Genomic DNA, 21,160 nt, shown 5'->3' with positions numbered 1-21,160 from the left:
CAAATATATATTATCTCTGGTATTTCTCAACAAAATTCCTATGTTTCCACTGCATACAGCAACACCATTCAATGACACTACAGTCTTAATACTGCCCTCTAGATTTGTGCGGTGCACAACCTGTGCTACGGTACATGGCGGCCCCAAGACCAACAGTGACTAAAGTAACCGCTTAATAAATGGTAGCTACAGAGGAAACTGAGGCTCAGCACAGTTGCAGGATTTGCCCAGGGTCACATACCTAGTAAGTGTCCAAGTTGAGTTCAGGTCTGACTGCCTTTTAAAAAAATATTCATTTATTTTTTTTGAAGTATAATTGATTTACAATGATTCAGGTGTACAGCAAAGTGATTCAGTTATACATAAGAATATATATATATATTCTTTTTCAGATTCTTTTCATTATAGGTTATTACAAGATATTGAATATAGTTCCCTGTGCTATGCAGTAGGTCCTTGTTGTTTACCTATTTTATATATAGTAGTGTGTATCTGTTAATCCCAAACTCCAAATGTATCCCTCCCCCCTTTTCCCCTTTGGAAACCATAAGTTTGTTTTTTATGTCTGTGAGGTCTATCTTGTCAGGAGATAGTGGTGACAATGCAAGGGCACCATGATGAAGTGCCTGATGTTGGTGTGGGTAGTATAAGCCCTGACACAGACCAGAGAGGGATGAGGGCATATGGGAGCTGGAAAGTTCACGGAAGCCTTCCTGGAGGAGGTAGATTTTGAGTGAGCCTTGAAAGCTCTACTGAAATGTACACCTAAGTGAGGACAAATCTTGCCTAAGGGAGAGCTCAAGCTGTATTTGGAGAATAGATGGATTGGATTGGAAGAAGAGGAAATTGCAGCGGGGCATGGAATTTGGTGAATACCTTCTAGGTAGTAGGAACTACAGAAAGTTTTGGAAGAGAGGAGTAGCACTGGCAAGGATTTGAAATGATCTCAGGAGGCACTAGGGAGTGGGGAAGTGAGACAGGGAAGAGAAGGAGGAAATACAGGGTGCATTCCTGAGCAGGTCCTGCTGTAGGTAACTGGGGCTCAATCCCATTAGGTACCTCTGGGGGACTGTGTAGGGCACATACCACAGTTATCCCACCCACGAAGTGAGGGAGCTGGACTATTTATCCAGCTACTGCCCATCAGCCATTGGTTGAGGGCTGCTCCCTGGGGGAACAAATTTTCTAAAGCTTTTAGTCTGATGCCCTCAGGCAGAGATGCAGATGCTAATGAGGAAATTGGCCCGTATTTACTGAAGTAGTTGTCCTTGAAAGGATATGGGCAGCATTTTCTCATGGCGTAAACATTTTCTTGCCTTTTGATCACTCTACTACTGGTGACTTACATTCCAGGGAGAGAACATCTGGTTGGCCAAACTTGATTATTTTCCTTCTCTTTCTGGGGAAGGCACACTTCTGCTAAAGGAATATTGGGATGCTGTTACGAAACATGGCAGAATAGTTGTCAGGTTGTGAAAACAGCCAATATCTACTAGAGGCATGATGGGAAAAGGCAATTAATTCTCCCTCCCTCCTTCCTTTCCCTTCTTCCCTCCCTTCCTTCTTTCCTTCCTTCCTTCCTTCCTTCCGTCTGTCTTTCCTTCCTTCCTTCCTTCCCTCCCTCCCTCCCTTCTTCCTTTCTTCCTTCTTTTTCTCCCTTCCCTCCTTCCCTCCCTCCCTTTATTGCTTCATTCCTATTGACAAATAATTATGGAATGCCTCTTCCATGCCAGGATTTGCACTGAGTGCTGGGTATTCAGAGATGAATAAAACGTTCAAAGTCCAAATTCTCATGCAGCTCATAGTCTAGTAGGGGAAGATGGACAATTTACAATATATAAACAACTGAACAAGATAATTTATGATAGGTGCTATAAAAAAAAGCAGCAAGTTCTGTTAGGAAAGGACCAGGGTAGTGGCTTTTCAGAGGAGGTGACGTTGGAGCTGAGATTTGAATGACAAGGTATACTAGCGGAGAGGTCTGGATAAAGGGGTTACAGAGGTTATGGATTGAGAAATGAGCTCTACACAAGGCATTAAGTGAATATTTCAGGAACATTCACCCAGGAAGAAGGTCTGAAAGAGGAAAACTGAAATGTGACCTGGTCCATCATGAAAATTTTCACGTCGGTCTCATCTGCCAATATTCTCTCCCATTAGCACGTCTGGCAGGGTGTGAGTAATTTTAGGGTCAGGACTCTGAGACAATCACTGACTCCTGTTTTTCTCCATAGCTGCTGGCTGAATACAGAGACAGGGTTTATCTGGAGTTTCCTGGGGCCAGTGTGCACAATTATAGTGGTAAGCTGATTGCTTGTTGCAGTGTGTTTTGGAGGAGGATCAAGGAGACCCAAGGGATCAGGCAGTGCCAGTGGATGTTGCAAAGCTCTGGTCACTTATTCCTCAAAAGCGTGCACCATTCTGACCCTTGATTTCTGAGATTTCCAAGTTAGAGTGTCATTCCTTTGATTTGTAATATATTTTTTTAATGCCAGCGTGCAAATCCCCTGGAAGGGACCACAATCTTATCAATCCTTTGTGTTTCAGTAAGAATGGGTCTATTGCTCTCATCTGAGTACAGATGTTGAATAAGAGAAAAGATAGGAAGAAATTAAGAGCAATTGGTTGGTGGCGGGGGGAGTGTTGGAGAGGGAAATGGTGGGAAAGAGGCAAAGGGAAATCTGGAGTTTTTTTTTTTTTTTGCTGTGTTGGGTCTTTGTTGCTGCACGCAGGCTTTCTTTAGTTGTGGCGAGCGGGGGCTACTCTTCGTTGCGGTGCACGGGCTTCTCATTGCGGTGGCTTCTCATGTTGCAGAGCACGGGCCCTAGGCACACGGGCTTCAGTAGTTGTGGCACGCGGGCTCAGTAGTTGTGGCTCGCGGGCTCTAGAGCACAGGCTCTGTAGTTGTGGAGCATGGGCTTAGTTGATCCGCGGCATGTGGGATTTTCCCGGACCAGGGCTCCTGTGTCCCCTGCAGGCGGATTCTTAACCACTGCACCACCAGGGAAGCCCCATGGAGATTTAAAAAAAGTTTTATGGAGGTTTAATCGACAAAAACTATATATATTTAAGGTGTACAACTTGATGTTTTGACGTAGGTATACACTGTGAAATGATCAACGCAATCAACCTAATTAACAAATCCATCACCTCACATACTTACCATTTTTTCCCCTTTTCTTTCTTTGTTGTGAGAACCCTTAAGAGCTACCCTTCTAGCAAATTTCAAGTATATACTACAGTATTGTAACAGAAGTCACCATGTTGTACATTACATCTCTAGAACTTACCTTGCATAACTGAAACTTAGTACCCTTAGCCCAACATCTTCCCATCCCCTGGGAGCCACCCTTCTACTCTCTGGGAAGCCTGGGGAGGTTGAGTACCATCTTCTTGCTTCCTTGCCTCCAATCTGGATTCTACAGTCCTGCAAGATGAGAGTCTTCTGACTCTCACTCATGGTGGCTTGTTTCCTTGAGTCATTTGTAATTGTTAATTGTGAGTTCATATTGGACTGAGCTAAATCTTGGGAATTCTTGAGGTTTTATTCCTCCAGAGGGGTTTTGCTTACTTCTATCAGGTTTTGGGGGTCCATGTGTGAGTTTCCTAGGGCTGCCATAACAAAGTATCACAAACTGGGTAGCTTAGAACAACAGAATTTTATTGACCCACAGTTCTGGAGGCTAGAAGTCTGAAATCAAGGGGTCAGCAGGCCATGCTCCATCTGAATCTGTTTCTCCATCTGAATCTGATTCTTCTATAGGGAAGAATCTGTGCCCGTCTACTCTCCAAATTCTGGTAGCCTCAGGCATTCCTTGGCTCGTAGATGTCAGTCTTCTCCCTGTATCTCTTCACATTGTCTTCCCTCTGTGCATGTCTGTCTCTATGTCCAAACTTCCCCTTTTTATAAGGGCACCAGTCATATTGGATTAGGGCCCACCCTAATGACTTCATTTTAATTTGATCATCTCTGTAAAGACCCTATATCCAGATAAGGTAGCATTCTGAGGTCTTGGGGGTTAGGGCTTCAACATATCTTATTTTTTGTGGTGGGGGGACATAATTCAACCCATCATGGGGCACTGGTCTTGATACTAACTTCCCAGATGCATCCAGTGGAAATAAACCAAGGTCTTCCAAGAGCAAGCAAAGGCTGTTTATTAGGAGATTGCTATGGTAAGGGAGTCAACCACTTGCATTGTCAAAGCGCTTGCATTGGTCAGAGACTAAAAAACAGGCAGATGAGTGGGAAAGCTTTATAGAAGAAAAAAGGGAAGGTTTCATGTGTGCCCTGCTTGGAGGCTGTAGGCATGGGGACCCTATGGGTAGGCTAACTGAAAGCAAGGCATTCTATGTGCTTGGTTAGGGTTATGTACTGGCTTTCTCCTTTTGGCCCTAAATTGGAATCAGGGGCAGAAATGAGGGAGGCTGTCAATTATTAGTCAAGTCCTGGTCATTTGGGGTCAGTTATTGTGTGGCTTCCTGCAGTGGTTACTGTAGACTGTGGGTCAGAGTTCTATTTTTATAGATGGTCTGGCCATTATCCTTTTGTATATCCAATCTCTCCATCCCTTCTGCTTGACTCTGTAGATCAATTCCATCCTCCTGACTGGGACACTGTGGATCCTGAGGCAGCAGATTTCTAGCGTCAGTACTGAAGTCTCCAAGCTCAAAGACACCAGGTACCGTCCATCCTTCCTTTCCCCTCCTCTTCTAGGCTCCTTTCCTTCTTTCCCCAAATGTTCACTGAGTACCTTTTGTAAGCCTGGTCCTGTGCCCCAAATGGAATAGCACAGTGTCTAGATCAGGCTGTCTCAAACCTCAGCACTGCCACTTAAAAGCTGTGTGACCTTAGGCAAGTTACATAACCTCTCTGAAACTCAGTTTCCTCATCTGTAGAACAGAGATGCTAACACTGCCCATTTCGTGTGGCTTACGAAGCATTTACTACAGTTCCTAGGAGGAGTGAGTGTTTCCTGTATTAGAACTATTAATATATTCTCTAATTCTTCTACTGTGCATACTTATATGTACATATTTACAAAACCAGAATCATACTATTTTATTTTTATAACCATTTTTCTCTTAACAACATGTAATGAATATTTTTCTATTTTATTAGAAATTGTTGACAATATCTTTTTTTTATATATAGTGTTTCAGTGTAAAGACCTAGCACAATTTATTTAAATCATCCCTTATTTATGGACATTTAAGTTGTTTCTTTTTTTTTTCTTTCTTTTTTTTTTTTTACTACTATAAACCATCCTATCTTGAAATACCCTTGTAGGCAAATCTTCTTACACATCTGTTGTTATTAAATACAATAATAGTATGGAGAACACTATGGAGGTCCCTTAAAAAACTAAAAATAGAAGTACCATATGACTCAGCAATCCCACTACTGGACATATACCCAGAGAAGACCATAATTCAAAAAGACACATGCACCCCAATGTTCATTGCAGCACTATATACAATAGCCAGGTCACGGAAGCAACCTAAATGTCCATCGACAGATGAATGGATAAAGAAGATGTGGTACATATATACAATGGAATATTACTCAGCCATAAAAAGGAATGAAACTGGGTAATTTGTAGAGATGTGGATGGACCTAGAGACTGTCAGAGTGAAGTAAGTCAGAAAGAGAAAAACAAATATCGTATATTAACGCATATATGTGGAATCTAGAAAAATGGTACAGATGAACCAGTTTGCAAGGCAGAAATAGAGACACAGATGTAGAGAACAAACATATGGACACCAAGGGTGGAAAGTGGGAGGGGGGATGGTGGTGGGATGAATTGGGAGATTGGGATTGACATGTATACACTGATGTGTATAAAATAGATAACTAATAAGAATCTGCTGTATAAAAATATAAATTAAATAAAATTCAAAAAAATACAATAATAGGCATGAAATTGCCTGAGTCAGAGTAGGTTGGATTGTAACACTGTTAGTATATATTGCAAATCGTTTTCCAGAAAATGTTTCCATTTACAATAGTGCTTGTTTACCTGCAGCTTTGCCAACACTAGTGTTTATCATTTTTATTGTTTTCCTGAATTAATATACGAAATTTACAATCTCATTATTTTAGTTTCATATATATATATTTTATCTTACAGATGTGGGACTTTTTCATATTCTTATAGGCCATTTGTTTTCTTAACTTCATCATTCAACTAAAGTTCATTTTAAGAACCTACTCAAACCAGACATTGTCTAGCTTTTATCAGCAGTAAACTGATAACGTCCTTTACTTATTTTCCTGTCAGTGTCCAATCCCTCACTCCTCTTGAATATTTTTTTAAAGTTATTTTTTAAAAGTTAGTGCAAAAAGTTAAAACAAAGTTAATACATACAATGGTAAGAAAAATTAAGTAGTGAAAAAGGGAACACATATAAAGTCATTCTCTATCTCTCCCCTGACCCCCTGGGTCCCCAGATCCCTCCTACCCTAAGCAGCCATTATTACTTAAGTTGACCTTCCTTCCAGAACATTCTATACTTATATATCCATTACATAAATGATAGGATACTGTACGTATTATTCTGCACTTTGTGTTTTCCACATATTATGTAGCTTACATCATATCAATACTTAAGGTTAAAAACTAACAAGGGGCTTCACTGGTGGCGCAGTGGTTGAGAGTCCGCCTGCCGATGCAGGGGACACGGGTTCGTGCCCCGGTCCAGGAAGATCCCACGTGCCGCGGAGCGGCTGGGCCCGTGAGCCATGGCCGCTGAGCCTGCGCATCCGGAGCCTGTGCTCCGCAAAGGGAGAGGCCACAGCAGTGAGAGGCCCGCGTACCGCAAAAAAAAAAAAAAAAAAAAAAAAGTTTTTATAATCTACTCTTTATCTCTGTAGATTTGTCTATTCTGGACATTTCTTATCAATTGAATCATACACTATGTGGCCTTTTGTGTCTGGCTTCTCTCACTGAGCAGCATGTTTTCAACGTTCATCCACGTTGTAGCGAGCGTCAGTGCTTCATTACTCTTTATGACTGAATAATATTCCAGTATACGGATGGACCACATTGTGTGCATCCGTTCATCTGTTGGTGGACATTTGGGTTGTTTTAGTTGGGGGATAAGTAAATAGGGAATGGCTGCTTGATAGGTACATGGTTTATTTTTGGGGTGATAAAAATGTCTTGGAACTGGATGGTGATGATGTTTGTACGTTGTGGATGTGCTCAATGCCACTGAGTTGCACACTTTCAGTGGCCAAAATGGTTAATCTTATGGTATGTGAGTTTTGCCTCCAATAAAAAGGAAGCCTTCATAGTATTTCATATGATGGCTTCACGGTTCACTTAATGTGTCCCAAATTCTTGGACAGGTAGGTCCTTCTAGCCTTTAAAATTTTTTTTATTGATGTATGGTTGATTTACAATGTTGTGTTAATTTCTGCTGTACAGCAAAGTGACTTAGTTTTATATATATATAGATATATATATTCTTTTTTCATATTCTTTTACATTGTGGTTTATCACAGGATATTGAATATAGTTCCCTGTGCTATACAGTAGGACCTTGTTGTTTATCCATTCTATATATAATAGTTTGCATCTGCTAATCCCAAACCCCAAATCCATCCCTCCCCCTCCCCCTACTTTGGCAACCACATGTCTGTTCTCTATGTCTGTGACTCTTTCTGTTTTGTAGATAAGTTCATCTGTGTCGTATTTTAGATTCCACATGTAAGTGATATCATATGGTATTTGTCTTTCTCTTTCTGACTTACATACTTTATCATACTTAGTATGATAAAAATGGCATTATTTCATTCTTTTTAATGGTTGAGTAAATATTCCATTGTGTGTGTGTGTGTGTATATATATATATATATACACATAGAAATGTACACATATATACACACATATATACATATATATACAACATATATGTGAGATATATATATATACACAAACCACATCTTCTTTATCTGTTGATGGACATTTAGGTTGTTTCCATGTCTTGTCTATTGTAAATAGTGCCTTCTAGCCTTTTATTACTACAGACAATATTGCATTAAATACATATGTCCACACATCTTTGTGTCCATGTGTATCTGTAGGCCAATTGCCTTTTCAATGTCTGTAGGATTTGATTTTCCTACCTCTAGGCTTGGAGCCTCTGTTCCACGTTTATTCTCACCCAGGTGACGGGTCACATGGTGGCAGCCTCAGGCTAAACCTGGGAGAGTGGTGGCCCATGAGGACAACAGCCACCTCCTAGAACCTTATCCTCTGCAAATCTTCCCCTCCAGGTTACTGACATTCAAAGCCTTTGCTCAGATCTTCATCTTGGGGTGTTCCTGGGTGTTGGGCATTTTCCAGTTTGGACCCATGGCCAATATCATGGCTTACTTGTTCACCATCATCAACAGCCTGCAAGGAGCCTTCATCTTCCTCATTCATTGTCTGCTCAACCGCCAGGTAGGTAGCTGCCGCCTTCCCAGTCCCCTTCCTTCCAGGGCTCATGCCTCTGCCCACACATGCCCCTGCATCTAAGAGTGATTCAACTCCCCGTGATGTGTCTCCATCTTCAGGTACGGGAAGAATACAGAAGATGCATGACCAGGAAGACCAAACCCAGCTCCCAGTCCGAGACCTCAGGGATCGTACTGTCATCTGTTCCCTCCACTTCCAAAACGGTGAGAGTCTGCAGGTTCTAGACAGCACTGTATGTTGAGTACCTACTGTGAGCTAAACATGTACATGGGTATTAACTCATTTGATAAAGTTTGGGGTTTAAGGGTGGGGGTTTGGGAGCCAGACTGCCTGGGTTTAAATGCCAGCTCTGCCCCTCAGTAGCTATGCAAACTAAAAGAGACAAAATCATGACTCACAGATATAAAATAAGCATCTGTCAAGGATTTTATTCTGCTCATTAATCAGTGAGGGAAGCAGCAGGTGTTATAACTGGTTCACAAGAGAACGCAAAGAACAGACGTGTATGTATAGTACATCATACATATAATGTGTACAATGTACATAATGTACACGTAACACATAGCACACATATAATGTACACAGTGTTCACAATGTATACATAACACATAATATCACTACTTTATATATATGTATGTTCTTGTGTTCTCTTTTGAACCAATTATAACATCTGCCTGGTTTCCTCATTGATAATTATATGTAATATATAGAACATATAATTATATATTATATAATTATACATATAATTGTAAATATACAGACATTATATATAATTATTCACATTATAATATGTAAATTTTATATTATATAATATATATAATATATATAAATTTCATATATAATATCTATAAATTATACATAATTGTATTTTATACATAATTATAAATATAAAGCCATTATATATAATTATTAATATATAATATAATCATACATATAATTATATAATTATTAGTATTATATAATATATTTAAAATTCATATATGTGTATTACTTATGTATTAATATATGTGAATTAAATACATATATAATCTCAATAATATTGAAATGAGAGTGCAAGTAAGGGAAAAACAGATTTTTCCATGAAATTATTTTCCATCACTGTCAGTTATTTAAAATTTACAGAATTGTAAAATAGCTCCACCATAGATCAGATAATACCCAAAGGGGTATCCTCTAACAATACATCAGTTTTGTTCGAAGCGCACATTTTCCTCTACACAATGGATCTCATTCAATCTCATGGCTACAAACACCATCTATCAGCAATGACCCCCAAATTATAAATAATGTGCAGTTTAGCCCCCTCTCCTGAATTCTAGACTCATATAACCTGCCACCTACCAAATGCCCCCACTTAGATGTCTGATAGATGTCACAGATGTAACACGTTCCAAATGAGCTTCTGATTCCCCTACCTCTCATTTCCACATAGGGTCCTCTATTTTTCTATTGCTCGGGAGTGAAGGTGTGAAGTTAACCTTGACTCTGCTTTTCTTCTCACTCTCTTCCATCTCTGATTCATCAGCAAATCCTGATGACTTTTTCTCAAAATGGATCCAGAGTCTGATCGCTTCTCTTTCCCTTCATTCCTTCCACTGTGATCCAAGTCCAAGTCTCTAGCCAGGATGATGGAAATAGCCTCAGAAGCGTTCTTCCTGCTGCCTCTCTTACCTTTTCCCTGCTCTACCTTTGGTCTATTCTCCCTACAGCAGCCAGAGGGCACTCGTGAACCCCTGAGTCAGGTCACATTCCTTCTCTGCCTACAACACTCCATGGCTCCCACCTTAGAGTAAAAGCCAAAGTCCTCCTGGTGGCCCACAAGGCCTTGTTTGATCTGACTCTCTTTTCCTTTTTGACCTTGTCTTCTATTAATTGACCTCTCACTTCACTCTGCTCCACCCTCACTGGCCTGCTCAAGATTCTTCAAACATGGCAGGCTCATTTCCTCCTTAGGAACCTTGAACTGAATGCTCTTGAATGCCTTGAATGTTTTTGTCCTGATACCTGCATGGACAACTCCCTCACTTCCCTCACGTCCTTCAAATCTTTGTTCCAGTCATTTCTTATCAATGAAATTTCCTCTGACAACTGTATTTTGTGCAGCCTCCTATTCCCCTACCCTGGTGTTCATGCTTCCTCCACGCACCTTGTCTTGATTTTCTTTTCTATGCTTTCCACTTTCTAACACTATAATTTCCTTATTCATCTCATTTAATTTTTATGGTCTTCCATCCCCCACTAGAAGGTCTTATTTTTTTTCACTGATGTATTCCAAGCACAAGTAACTAAGATCCAGTGGCTTAAATAAATATGAAATTCTTTTTCTTGCAAGAATAGAAGTCCAGAGTTAGGTGTTGCTGGTATTTGTTCTGTTGCTTAGTGGTGTTGTTAAGGATCTAAGCTCTCCCTAGATTTCCTTTCCACTGACAGCATGTTGACTTTTCATCAATTATTTTCATGGTTGCAAGATGGCTGCCATAGCTCCAGACATTGTGACCACATTCAAGGCAGGAAGGAGAGGGATGGGGCAGAGTGGTAAACTCTCCTTTCAACCTTCTCCCTTTAATAGGAAATAATAGCTTTTCCAGAAGCCCCTTAGCAGATTTCCCTTTCACCTAATTGGTCAGAACTGCATCACATGACTACTCATAATTACAAAGGAATTTGAAAAAACAAGCATTCTGCTTTCTAGCTTCTAGAATGGGAATATCAATAGTAAAGAGGTTGAGAATAGCTTTTGGGTCTGCCAACAGTGCCTGCCACACTAGGCGTAATCACTGTTAACATTTAAATGTTTATCCTTCTAGTTTTTATTGCCATATTTATCTCTGTCTGTATTTATAAGACCCATGCCCACATAGATCTGATCCCTGGACCCACATTTGTACTAATCCTGCCACTGTTTCTGATTCTGATTTCTCTCACAGGGTTAAAGTCCTTTCTTGCTTTCAAATACACTATGAAACAACATTTCGGGAAAACAGGTGCCTGCAGGAGCCTTCTCTGAAATCTTTTCTTCTCGGCTTAATATGGAAATGCAGGATCCTGCCAGCCCCAGAGCTCTCTGGGAAATTCGGATCATGGACGGATATGTGGGATGGTCTCCCCATGGCTTCATGCCCTGCTGAGAAACAAGAGTTCCTGTTCCAGCTTACCGTTTTATCTTCTGTGTTCTGCAACTCTTTGACTTTCCAGAGTTTTGCGGAGATAACAGATTGCAGTGCAATGGCGGGACCAAGAACTTCTGGCTACCATTTTGTTTTGTCCTAAGTCCATGGATGTGTGGCTTCAAGAGTGCCTCTCCAGCATCTATCACATGCTTGACACAGAGAGTATCCCTCAATAAATGATGTGTCTTCTGACTGACTGCCTTACCTTTCAACAAAGAACCCTCCTGCTTTTATAGAAATGGTCAGTAAAATTGTAAGGAGAGCCTCAGGGGATACATAAAGCACACACACTTATAGGCAGAAACACTTAAAAGAGTTATGTTGGTAAGTAGGAGCAGTCAAAGGGAATTAAGAGGTACAAACTTCTAGGTGTAAAATAAATAAGTGACAAAAATGTAAGGTTCAGCAGAGTGAATATAGTCAATATTTTATGATAACTTTATATGGAGTATAATCTATAAAAATATCAAATTACCATGCTGTACACCTGAAAGTAACATAATACTGTAAGTCAACTATACTTCAATTGAAAAAAAAAGAAGGAAGTGAAAATTCAACAGGTAGATCTCCCCTCTGTGGCCACTTTAATAGCTCCCTAATCAAAGTGTAGTCTGTGGACCAGAAGAATCAGCCTCACCTTGTTAGAAAAGTAGGACATCAGGTGCCACCCCAGATCTGCTGAACCAGAGCCTGCATTTTTTTTTTACTTTTTATTTTGTTTTATTTATGTACTTTTTGGCTGCGTTGGGTCTTCGTTGCTGTGCATGGCCTTTCTCTTGTTGCGGTGAATGGGGGCTACTTTTCGTTGTGGTGCACAGGCTTCTCTTTGCGGTGGCTTCTCTTGTTGTGGAGCATGGGCTCTGGGCATGCGGGCTTCAGTAGTTGCAGCACATGGACTCAGTAGTTGCAGCACGTGGGCTCTAGGGCACGTGGGCTTCAGTAGTTGTGGTGTGTGGGCTCAGTAGTTGTGGCTCGCGGGCTTTAGAGCACAGAGAGCCTGCATTTTAATGAGATCCCCAGGGGATTTGTGTTGTACTCATGAATGTTCTAGAATATTCTAGAATATTCTTCTGTTTTCCATGCTGATAGTTCAGCTTGTCTTTAAAGCCAGAAAGGAAACATTTATTTTGGGACTTTACACCTGCCATTCCCTCTTCCTATGACATTTTTCCTCAAAATCTGATTCATTGTTATCCTCTCTTTGAGTCTCAGCTTAGTCATCACTTCCACTAGGAAATATTCTTTGAATCTCTCTTTTTTAAAAAAGTGAAGTATAGTTGATTTACTATATTATATTATTCTTTGAATCTCTTGAAGTAGGATTAGATATCATCTCTGTGTGTCTCCTAAGGCTTTGTTGAGCTGAAACAAATAGACTGTCAGATATTTCTCCAGCAAAAATGGTTTTATTTGGTATCAGTGGAGAATTGCAATTCAGGGTCTGCAATATGCAACGTGTGGTGAGCCACATGCAAGTTCCTGTACAGCAAGGGAAAGAGAACTCTTTTAAAGAGAGGAAAAGGAAGTTAAGAGGGCTATAGTAAACAAAGAGTCCAAGGCTTTTATTGGCTGAGTCCTTGCCAGGAAAGAAGAGAAGTCTTTCTTTTTCTTGGGCTCTGCTATCAACACAGGACTTGAGAACTCCCTTTTTTAACCTCCCAAATCTATTTACTTTAGCACTCTGTTTATTAATTCTTTTTGTACAACTTCATGCTTTCTAGCCCTGTACTATAATTTCCCTTTTTTTGGGGGGGTGTCTCCAACAAACTCTGAACTCCATCTGTACAGAGAATTGTATTTAGTAGGTTCTCCATAAATACGTTGAATGAATGAGGGAATGAATGAATTCTCTCCTTTTTAAGCTGAGACCCAGAGAACTTAAGTACCTTTCTCAGCATTACACAGCTGTAGGTGGCTGAGCTGGGCTTTGAGCTCTTGATAACAGAGCTCCTCTTCCAGACCCCTGGCCCCTTGCCTTCTCTTCCTTTGACCTCAGGAATTCTTGGGGACACAGAGAAGAGACTAAATATTTACTTTGAATCAACTTACCACTCAGGATTCAATTGGCTCAGTAATAGTCATGTGTTGGACAATTTGATAGCAACATTAAACTTGGTTGTCAGAGGCTTGGTTTTTGTCATTTGTGGCAGCCACAACTTGGGAGGGGGTTGACACATGTTTACAAACAAGGGTTCATTTATGATAGGTGGGTCTTCAATGCTTGGCTTATCCAGAGTGTTCAGTACAGCGGTGACAGTTCTAAGGGATATTGAAATGAGATTGCACAGCTCTTACATTTAGCCAATATAGGTAGATTGATTGCATCAGTGGCCTCAAGACGTGTCTCCATGTCTCCACACCCCTTCCCCTGCAACTTTGTAACTCCTTCCCACTCTGACTCAGACTTGGCTTTGAGACTCGCTTTGGCCAAAGGAATATTAGCAAGTGTGACTCAGAGGTTTCAAAAGTGAGTGTGCCATTCTTTTTTCCCTTTACATGGTTAATCTTGCTTGATTTAGCATACCTGCCTCTGCCATGAGAATATGCCCAGGATAAACTGCTGGACATATGTGAGAAACATATGGAAGACAGTTTAGTAATCCTATTATACCAGCTGAGGTTTTCCATAATCAGCCACCTAGCCAACTTGTAGCTGACTGTGGTCATATGAGTGAGCCCAGCCAAGATCAGCACACTGCCCCAGCCAACCCACAGACTCAGCAGCAACAATCAAGCCTCATTTTTTTCAGACACTTAGTTTCATGAGTGGTTTGCTATGAAACATTACTTGTGGCAATTGCCCCATCTGACACAGTAGCCAATGGGTTGTCAACATTTTGTATTTGATTGCAACAACTTGAAATAGACAAAGAGAAAGGTTGGATCTCCATTTCCTCTTAGTTATTAGGACCTATAAATCTATAATGGTTGAATTAAAGTTCTTTCTGAAGAAGATCTGTGCAAGGCTTTATCTGTTTCTGCAACAGTGTTACATGTTGGTCTAAAATACAGTCACCTTCAGGAATCCTATATTTCTAAAGTAAGTGGGTAAAGTTGTGATCTCCACAATAGGATTTTTTCTTACTATAAACATCAAGCTTGGTGTATTTATTCACCCCCATGTCTCATATGCCTCCACTAGAGAGAGAAAAGAGACTTAGGATAAAACCTGCATAGTTTTTAAATCCCATAAAGTGCAATAACATTGTCCTCTTACAATCCAAATAATTTATGGCGTCCTCCCACTGCAAAATACAAATCCATCCAGTCAAGTAATATTTATTGACCACTGACAATGTGCCTTCCCATCCCAGATCATTAAAGTAGTTGAAAAAAATTGAAAAGTTGAAATGTAAGGATATTAGGATGTAAAATATTATTTTAAATTTAAATATTTTATTTATAACAACCAGAATTTATGAAAATTTTACTTTCTTTGTTTTACTAGAAGCAAACTCATCAATAATATTTTCAAAATCAAGTTCTAGGGAAAAAAATGAACCTTTAAAAAGTACATTTAAAAAGAGTATGTAAAAATGTTTGCAAATGAAGCAACTGACAAAGGATTAATCTCCAAAATTTACAAGCAGCTCATGCAGCTTAATATCAAAAAACCAAACAATCCAATCCAAAAATGGGCAGAAGACCTAAATAGACATTTTTCCAAAGAATATATACAGGTTGCCAACAAACACATGAAAGAATGCTCAACATCATTAATCATTAGAGAAATGCAAATCAAAACTGCAATGAGATATCATCTCACGCTGGTCAGAATGGCCATAATCAAAAACTCTACAAACAATAAATGCTGGAGAGGGTGTGGAGAAAAGGGAACCCTTTGCACTGTTGGTGGGAATGTAAATTGATACAGCCACTATGGAGAACAGTATGGAGGTTCCTTAAAAAACTAAAAATAGAACTACCATACGACCCAGCAATCCCACTACTGGCCATATACCCTGAGAAAACCATAATTCAAAAAGCGTCATGGGGCTTCCCTGGTGGTGCAGTGGTTGAGAGTCTGCCTGCCAATGCAGGGGACACGGGTTCGTGCCCCGGTCCGGGAGGATCCCACATGCCGCGGAGCGGCTGGGCCCGTGAGCCATGGCCGCTGAGCCTGCGCATCCGGAGCCTGTGCTCCGCAACGGGAGAGGCCACAACAGTGAGAGGCCCGCATACCGGAAAAAAAAAAAAAAAAAGGCGTCATGTACCAAAATGTTCATTGCAGCTCAATTTACAATAGCCAGGACATGGAAGCAACCTAAGTGTCCATCGACAGATGAATGGATAAAGAAGATGTGGCACATATATACAATGGAATATTACTCAGCCATAAAAAGAAACGAAATTAAGTTATTTGTAGTGAGGTGGATGGACCTAGAGACTGTCATACAGAGTGAAGTAAGTCAGAAAGAGAAAGACAAATACCGTATGCTAACACATATATATAGAATCTAAAACAAACAAACAAACAAAAAAGTTGTTCATGAAGAACCTAGGGGCAAGACGTGAATAAAGACACAGACCTACTAGAGAATGGACTTGAGGATATGGGGAAGGGGAAGGGGAAGCTGGGACAAAGTGAGAGAGTGGCATGGACATATATACACTACCAAACGTAAAATAGATAGCCAGTGGGAAGCAGCCGCATAGCACAGGGAGATCAGCTCGGTGCTTTGTGTCCACCTAGAGGGGTGGGATAGGGAGGGTAGGAGGGAGATGCAAGAGGAAGGGGATATGGGGATATATGTATGTGTATGGCTGATTCACTTTATTGTACAGCAGAAACTAACACACCATTGTAAAGCAATTATACTCCAATAAAGATGTTAAAAAAAAAAGTCATGTCTGATTTAGCATTTGACACAATGACAAAAAAAAGATGTTAAATGAGAAGTAAAAAGCAAGCTTAATAAAATTTTATAGCATTAATATTAAAAAATAATCTCTAGAGTAGGTATCATTTCTTGCCTAAGTGTAAGCAATGTAAGAAAATATTATAACCAAAAAACATTAAATAATCCCCCCAGACTACATTACCTCTGTAGAATTCAATAGAGAAATCCTGACAGAGATTGAAGTGTACAAAGATAAGGAAAAATCATTTTTCTTGTCACATGAAACCCAATCTCTCACTCACAAAAACGTTTACTCTTGTCGTTTTTGTCTACCAAGAGTTTAATAGGGTACAATGTTCATCTAACAAAACATCTCAGTCCAGAAACATGGTTGACACTTAAAGAGGCAAATAGAACGGAGGGCTGTCCTGCAGTGAACCACTTCCCAGGGGCCGCAGCACTCGGCTTCTTCAGGACAGTCTCGTCCATTTTTCACCTAGTTCTCAGGGCTCCTGGCTCTCTCTGTCTCCCTGGCAAGCCTGTCTGCCCTCAAGGCCATACCCAGTCTCTCCCTTGCTCTTTTCACTTTCCGAGCCTGTCGGCGAATATCTGCATATGTTACTCGTTGCCTGTAGAGGGTCTGTGGGAGGAAGAGACCCAATCCTGGGATCATCTCTGCCCCGTCTGAACACTGGGTAGTGATGGTTTCAGGGCTGGTGTGCAGAGACCCGGCACCAGCACGGCCCGGGGATTCACCAGCACCACGCAGGGCAATTACTCCGAAAATAATTGCGCTGTCCAACGTGCTGAAAGGTTCTCCTTCAGGGCTGTAGACCTGGAGCCCCTGCAGTCTCCTGAATGCACAGGCTTGCTGGGGCTTCTCCAACGTCCCCTCGCATCGACGGCGCCTGACTGCATTGTCAGGATGAGAAGTTATCTTCGTGACTTGCCTCTTGAAAATGCAGCTGGTCAGCCTCATAGGAAGTGCAGTTCCTTCACGATGTCTCTGCTTGGCCTTGGCTAAATGGTCTTGTCTTTTCTTCTCCAACGTCTCAGGCATCATATTTCTTTTGAGCTTCCCCTGTGAAAACAAAACGAAATGTACCATTTGAATAAAGTGGGGGATGAAACCACTGCCGGTCATGGAGAATGTCCTCAGCTCGTTTGGATAACCGCTCTCCTGTCTCCCTAGAGAAATGAATCTCAATTTACTCTGCGTCACAGTCTTTCAGAGGGTTGTTAGAACTCAGATTTCTGGATCTCAATGCAAGTCAGTCTGGGGTGGGGACAAGAAATTGCGTTTCTAGGTGATTCCAACTGACGCTGATGCTGCTAGTACCGGCACCACACATTGAGAACTGAAGCCTGGGACATCAAACAGATAGGAGTCAAGGACAGAAATCTCCAGGTCATTGCCCAGTACCAATTCCAGACTTTTCCCCTCCACCATCCTTCTTTGAGGATGTTTTCCTCTTACCACCCCTGTCACTGTCAACTCCGCACATGCTGGTACCCCCTAATCCAACACTATCTGGACAAAGAGATCACAGGGTTCTTTGAATACCAAGACATTAAACTTTTTTATATCTCTTTTTTACTTTGCTTTAAGACATGCAATCACCTAGTTTTCATAGTTCTTTAGTGCTTCATCTTCAGTGAGATCATGTACCTCTCAACACTCCAATACTTTTCTTTCAAACTCAAGTCCCATCTTCACTCAAATATCCTCCTGCTCATAACATAACTTAGAAAGGCCACATTCTCATCATAAAGTTCCTTTTTTCCACTGTAAATAACTTTTTTTTTTTTTTTTTTTTTGCGGTACGCGGGCCTCTCACTGTTGTGGCCTCTCCCGTTGCGGAGCACAGGCTCCGGGCGTGCAGGCTCAGCGGCCATGGCTCACGGGCCCAGCTGCTCCGCGGCATGTGGGATCTTCCCGGACCGGGGCACGAACCCGCATCCCCTGCATCGGCAGGCGGACTCTCCTCCACTGCGCCACCAGGGAAGTCCTGTAAATAACAATGTTTACTCCCTGACTCCCATCCTCCCCTCCTCCTACTCCTCTCTCTACTATCTCAATACAACAATTGATGCTTCTTAGAAGTCGGTCCTGCTCTCACATCTGTTCTACATCCAAACCTTCTTCTAGGCAATCCCATCCGTTCCCCTGCCTTCAAATACCATTAATGAACTAGGAATGCTCACAGATTCACCGATCTGGCTTCAACTCTAAGACCCAAATATCCATCTGCCTACCCACCAGATCAGTGATAATATCCATGACTCAACTCACTGTGACCAGGTCCCAAGTTGAACCAGCCAATTCCCCAAATAGTTCATCCTTATCTCAATGTCTCCACAAACTCACTTGTTGGAAGTAATATCGCATTTGCCCCTGAATGGCATTCTGGACGCCCTGCCACCCCACATTCTCATACCAATTAGCCATCCATTTTTGCCCTCCTGAATCCACCTGAAGATTCCCAACTTTTGAATAATTCTTGAGCACCTTTCATTTGACCTACAAAATGCCACAGAATTACCTTTCCTGTTCCCGTATCAAAATTAATCTTACATTTTCTCTGTGTAAATTTTTTTAATTTTATGTGGCATATTATGTACTTATTTGAGATTGCTTTTCTCACTAAGTTGGGTACTCAATGAAGAGAGGATAATAAGAATTTTAATGTTTCCACTGATACAGTCATTTAGTGCTTTGGCTTTCCAAGGTGCTCAGATATCTTTTTTTAAGAGAAGTTATGCAAACTCCAAAAACTACTTTCCAAATGTTTCTAATAAACGCACACAGCTACAATGATAAAATGAGTTAGTCTGTTTTGGGGTGGACTGCAATCAAAGATTTCAATCCTTTCTCTCTGTGATCCATTCTAAGTCTCCTCACAATAATCTGTTTAAACTGTGAACCTAATCAGTGCACCTTTCCTTTTAAATCTCACACTTCTGTCTTCGAAGATATTTTTTTAAAGGGAAAACATAAAACTCACTTTATTCCTGTTGTCCTGACATTATAATTAATACTACCCCTTTCATTACTCAAAATGTAATGAAATGTTTGATAGAAAAATGTTTGATAGAAAAATGATCTGCCTATTTATAGAGCAGCTGTTATATGCCAAGTTGTGTACTAAAACACACTACTCGGAATTTAACTTAACAAAGTCATTGCCCTAGATTATTTTAATCTTGGTGAGAGAAAAGGGTTATAGACTAAGGAATGTCTAGTAATAGCGTTAGGTATAATTAGGTGCTATGATCTATAGCAAGGCCAACACAAAGACAGAGAGGGAAGGAGCGGAATAGGGAGGAATAGAAGTGAGAAGGGAGAGTAGGAAAAAGAAATTAACTACAATGATGGATGACAAAGAAACTGGAGAGCCCTGTTTGAAGCAGAGAACAGAATTTTTTTAAAAAGAAGAAAAAAAGACCAAACACACTGTGGGCAAATAATTGTCCATAGAGGAGAACGATTTAAACACTCTAGGGCCAAATACTACTTCCACTACCTAATGATTTTGGTTAAAACACACACACACACACCACATTTCATGTATTATCCAAAAAAACTTCATATACAAAAATATACACAATCTTGACTATTTCTTAAGGAACATTAACACCTGGGAAATAACTTTCAATGAGATACCTTCTTGTTTTTGGAGCTAAATTCTGCTAAATTAGATTTTACAGAAGAAAACAGCATCCTAATGTACACTCTTGCCATCGGTATGGATTCCACACTCACCGGAAGAGGCTGGCTTGGAAAACTGGTCCATTCAGGTTCCCCCATCTTCCGAGAGCTGTCCTTGGACCCACCCTTGAGATGCAGACAGCCTGTGTCTTGGTGGAAAGTGCAGTGAATTCTGCCTCTGATTCCCCCTTTTATAGGGGAAGAGGGTGGACAACCCAATCAGGAGACAACCCAATCGAGAGGACACACTCTATCTCAGATCAGAGGCATTGGAGAGATTCCCAAATCTCTCCACACAAACACAAGAATTTGGGGCTATTGACAATATTAGACACTATTGAATAATATGAAATACTATATGAAAAAATTTAATACATTTGTGAATGGGGGTGCTGTTTGTACTTTCTATCAAAAATTTAATGTTTCCTTTTTCACTCAGTATGGATACCTTCTACAAAAAAAGTTATGGACGTTCCTATATGCTAAAATTTCCACACAACTTATGTTTTCATAGAAAAAACTACAGATTGTATAAATGTTTATCAATAAAAGAATGTCCAAAATATTTACTCACAAGTCTATGAAGTCTGTATCACAGAATCATTGAAAAGAACCCAATATTTTGTACATTTACATTTCACCTAATTACTGGTAAATTTGAGACTATTTCAACCATCTTACTCCTTCCCTACCCTCTGACATAAACACTCTCTTTACTGTCTTTATTTCACTATAATTTAATTCTTTTATTTTTACATTTTCTCTCTATAAACTTGCTAGTTGCAGTCATATACAGAACTTGTGAAGTTACTTTAGTGATAAAATTCTGACTCCTTTAACTAATATAGACTAATCCAGTTAATTGCTCTTACCACATCTCCCAAATGCTAATACCTTAGAACACTTTTAATTCCATTTCAGCTTTCCTGACTTTTCTGTTACTGTTGTCATGCATCTTAATTCTACATGTAT

At 40.5% G+C, this 21,160-nt stretch overlaps 2 protein-coding genes across 2 annotated transcripts in view; one reads left to right on the top strand and one right to left on the bottom strand.

The window, feature by feature from the left end:
• Window positions 1-11,820, top strand: part of ADGRE1 (adhesion G protein-coupled receptor E1) — a 47,936-nt gene extending 36,116 nt beyond the window's left edge. Inside the window, exons 18-22 of the mRNA XM_067730192.1 lie at window positions 2,235-2,301; window positions 4,591-4,682; window positions 8,285-8,453; window positions 8,567-8,671; window positions 11,396-11,820. Coding sequence (XP_067586293.1) covers window positions 2,235-2,301; window positions 4,591-4,682; window positions 8,285-8,453; window positions 8,567-8,671; window positions 11,396-11,401 — 439 coding nt within the window. The 3' untranslated portion in view covers window positions 11,402-11,820. The remainder of the gene's footprint in view (window positions 1-2,234; window positions 2,302-4,590; window positions 4,683-8,284; window positions 8,454-8,566; window positions 8,672-11,395) is intronic.
• Window positions 11,821-16,912: 5,092 nt separating this feature from the next.
• Window positions 16,913-20,335, bottom strand: LOC137220933 (methyl-CpG-binding domain protein 3-like 2B). Its single transcript, XM_067730190.1, has 2 exons — window positions 20,243-20,335; window positions 16,913-17,560 (listed from the first exon to the last, which is right to left on the bottom strand). Exons 1-2 carry the CDS (start codon window positions 20,285-20,287, stop codon window positions 16,976-16,978), a joined length of 630 nt encoding a protein of 209 aa, XP_067586291.1. The 5' UTR covers window positions 20,288-20,335; the 3' UTR covers window positions 16,913-16,975.
• Between the last annotated feature and the right edge of the window lie 825 nt (window positions 20,336-21,160).

This window comes from Pseudorca crassidens, chromosome 3, assembly GCF_039906515.1.
Source record: "Pseudorca crassidens isolate mPseCra1 chromosome 3, mPseCra1.hap1, whole genome shotgun sequence".
Classification (NCBI taxonomy): Eukaryota; Metazoa; Chordata; class Mammalia; order Artiodactyla; family Delphinidae; genus Pseudorca; species Pseudorca crassidens.
Note: the sequence above shows the minus strand (reverse complement) of the source record. Positions and strands in the feature narration are given on the sequence as shown.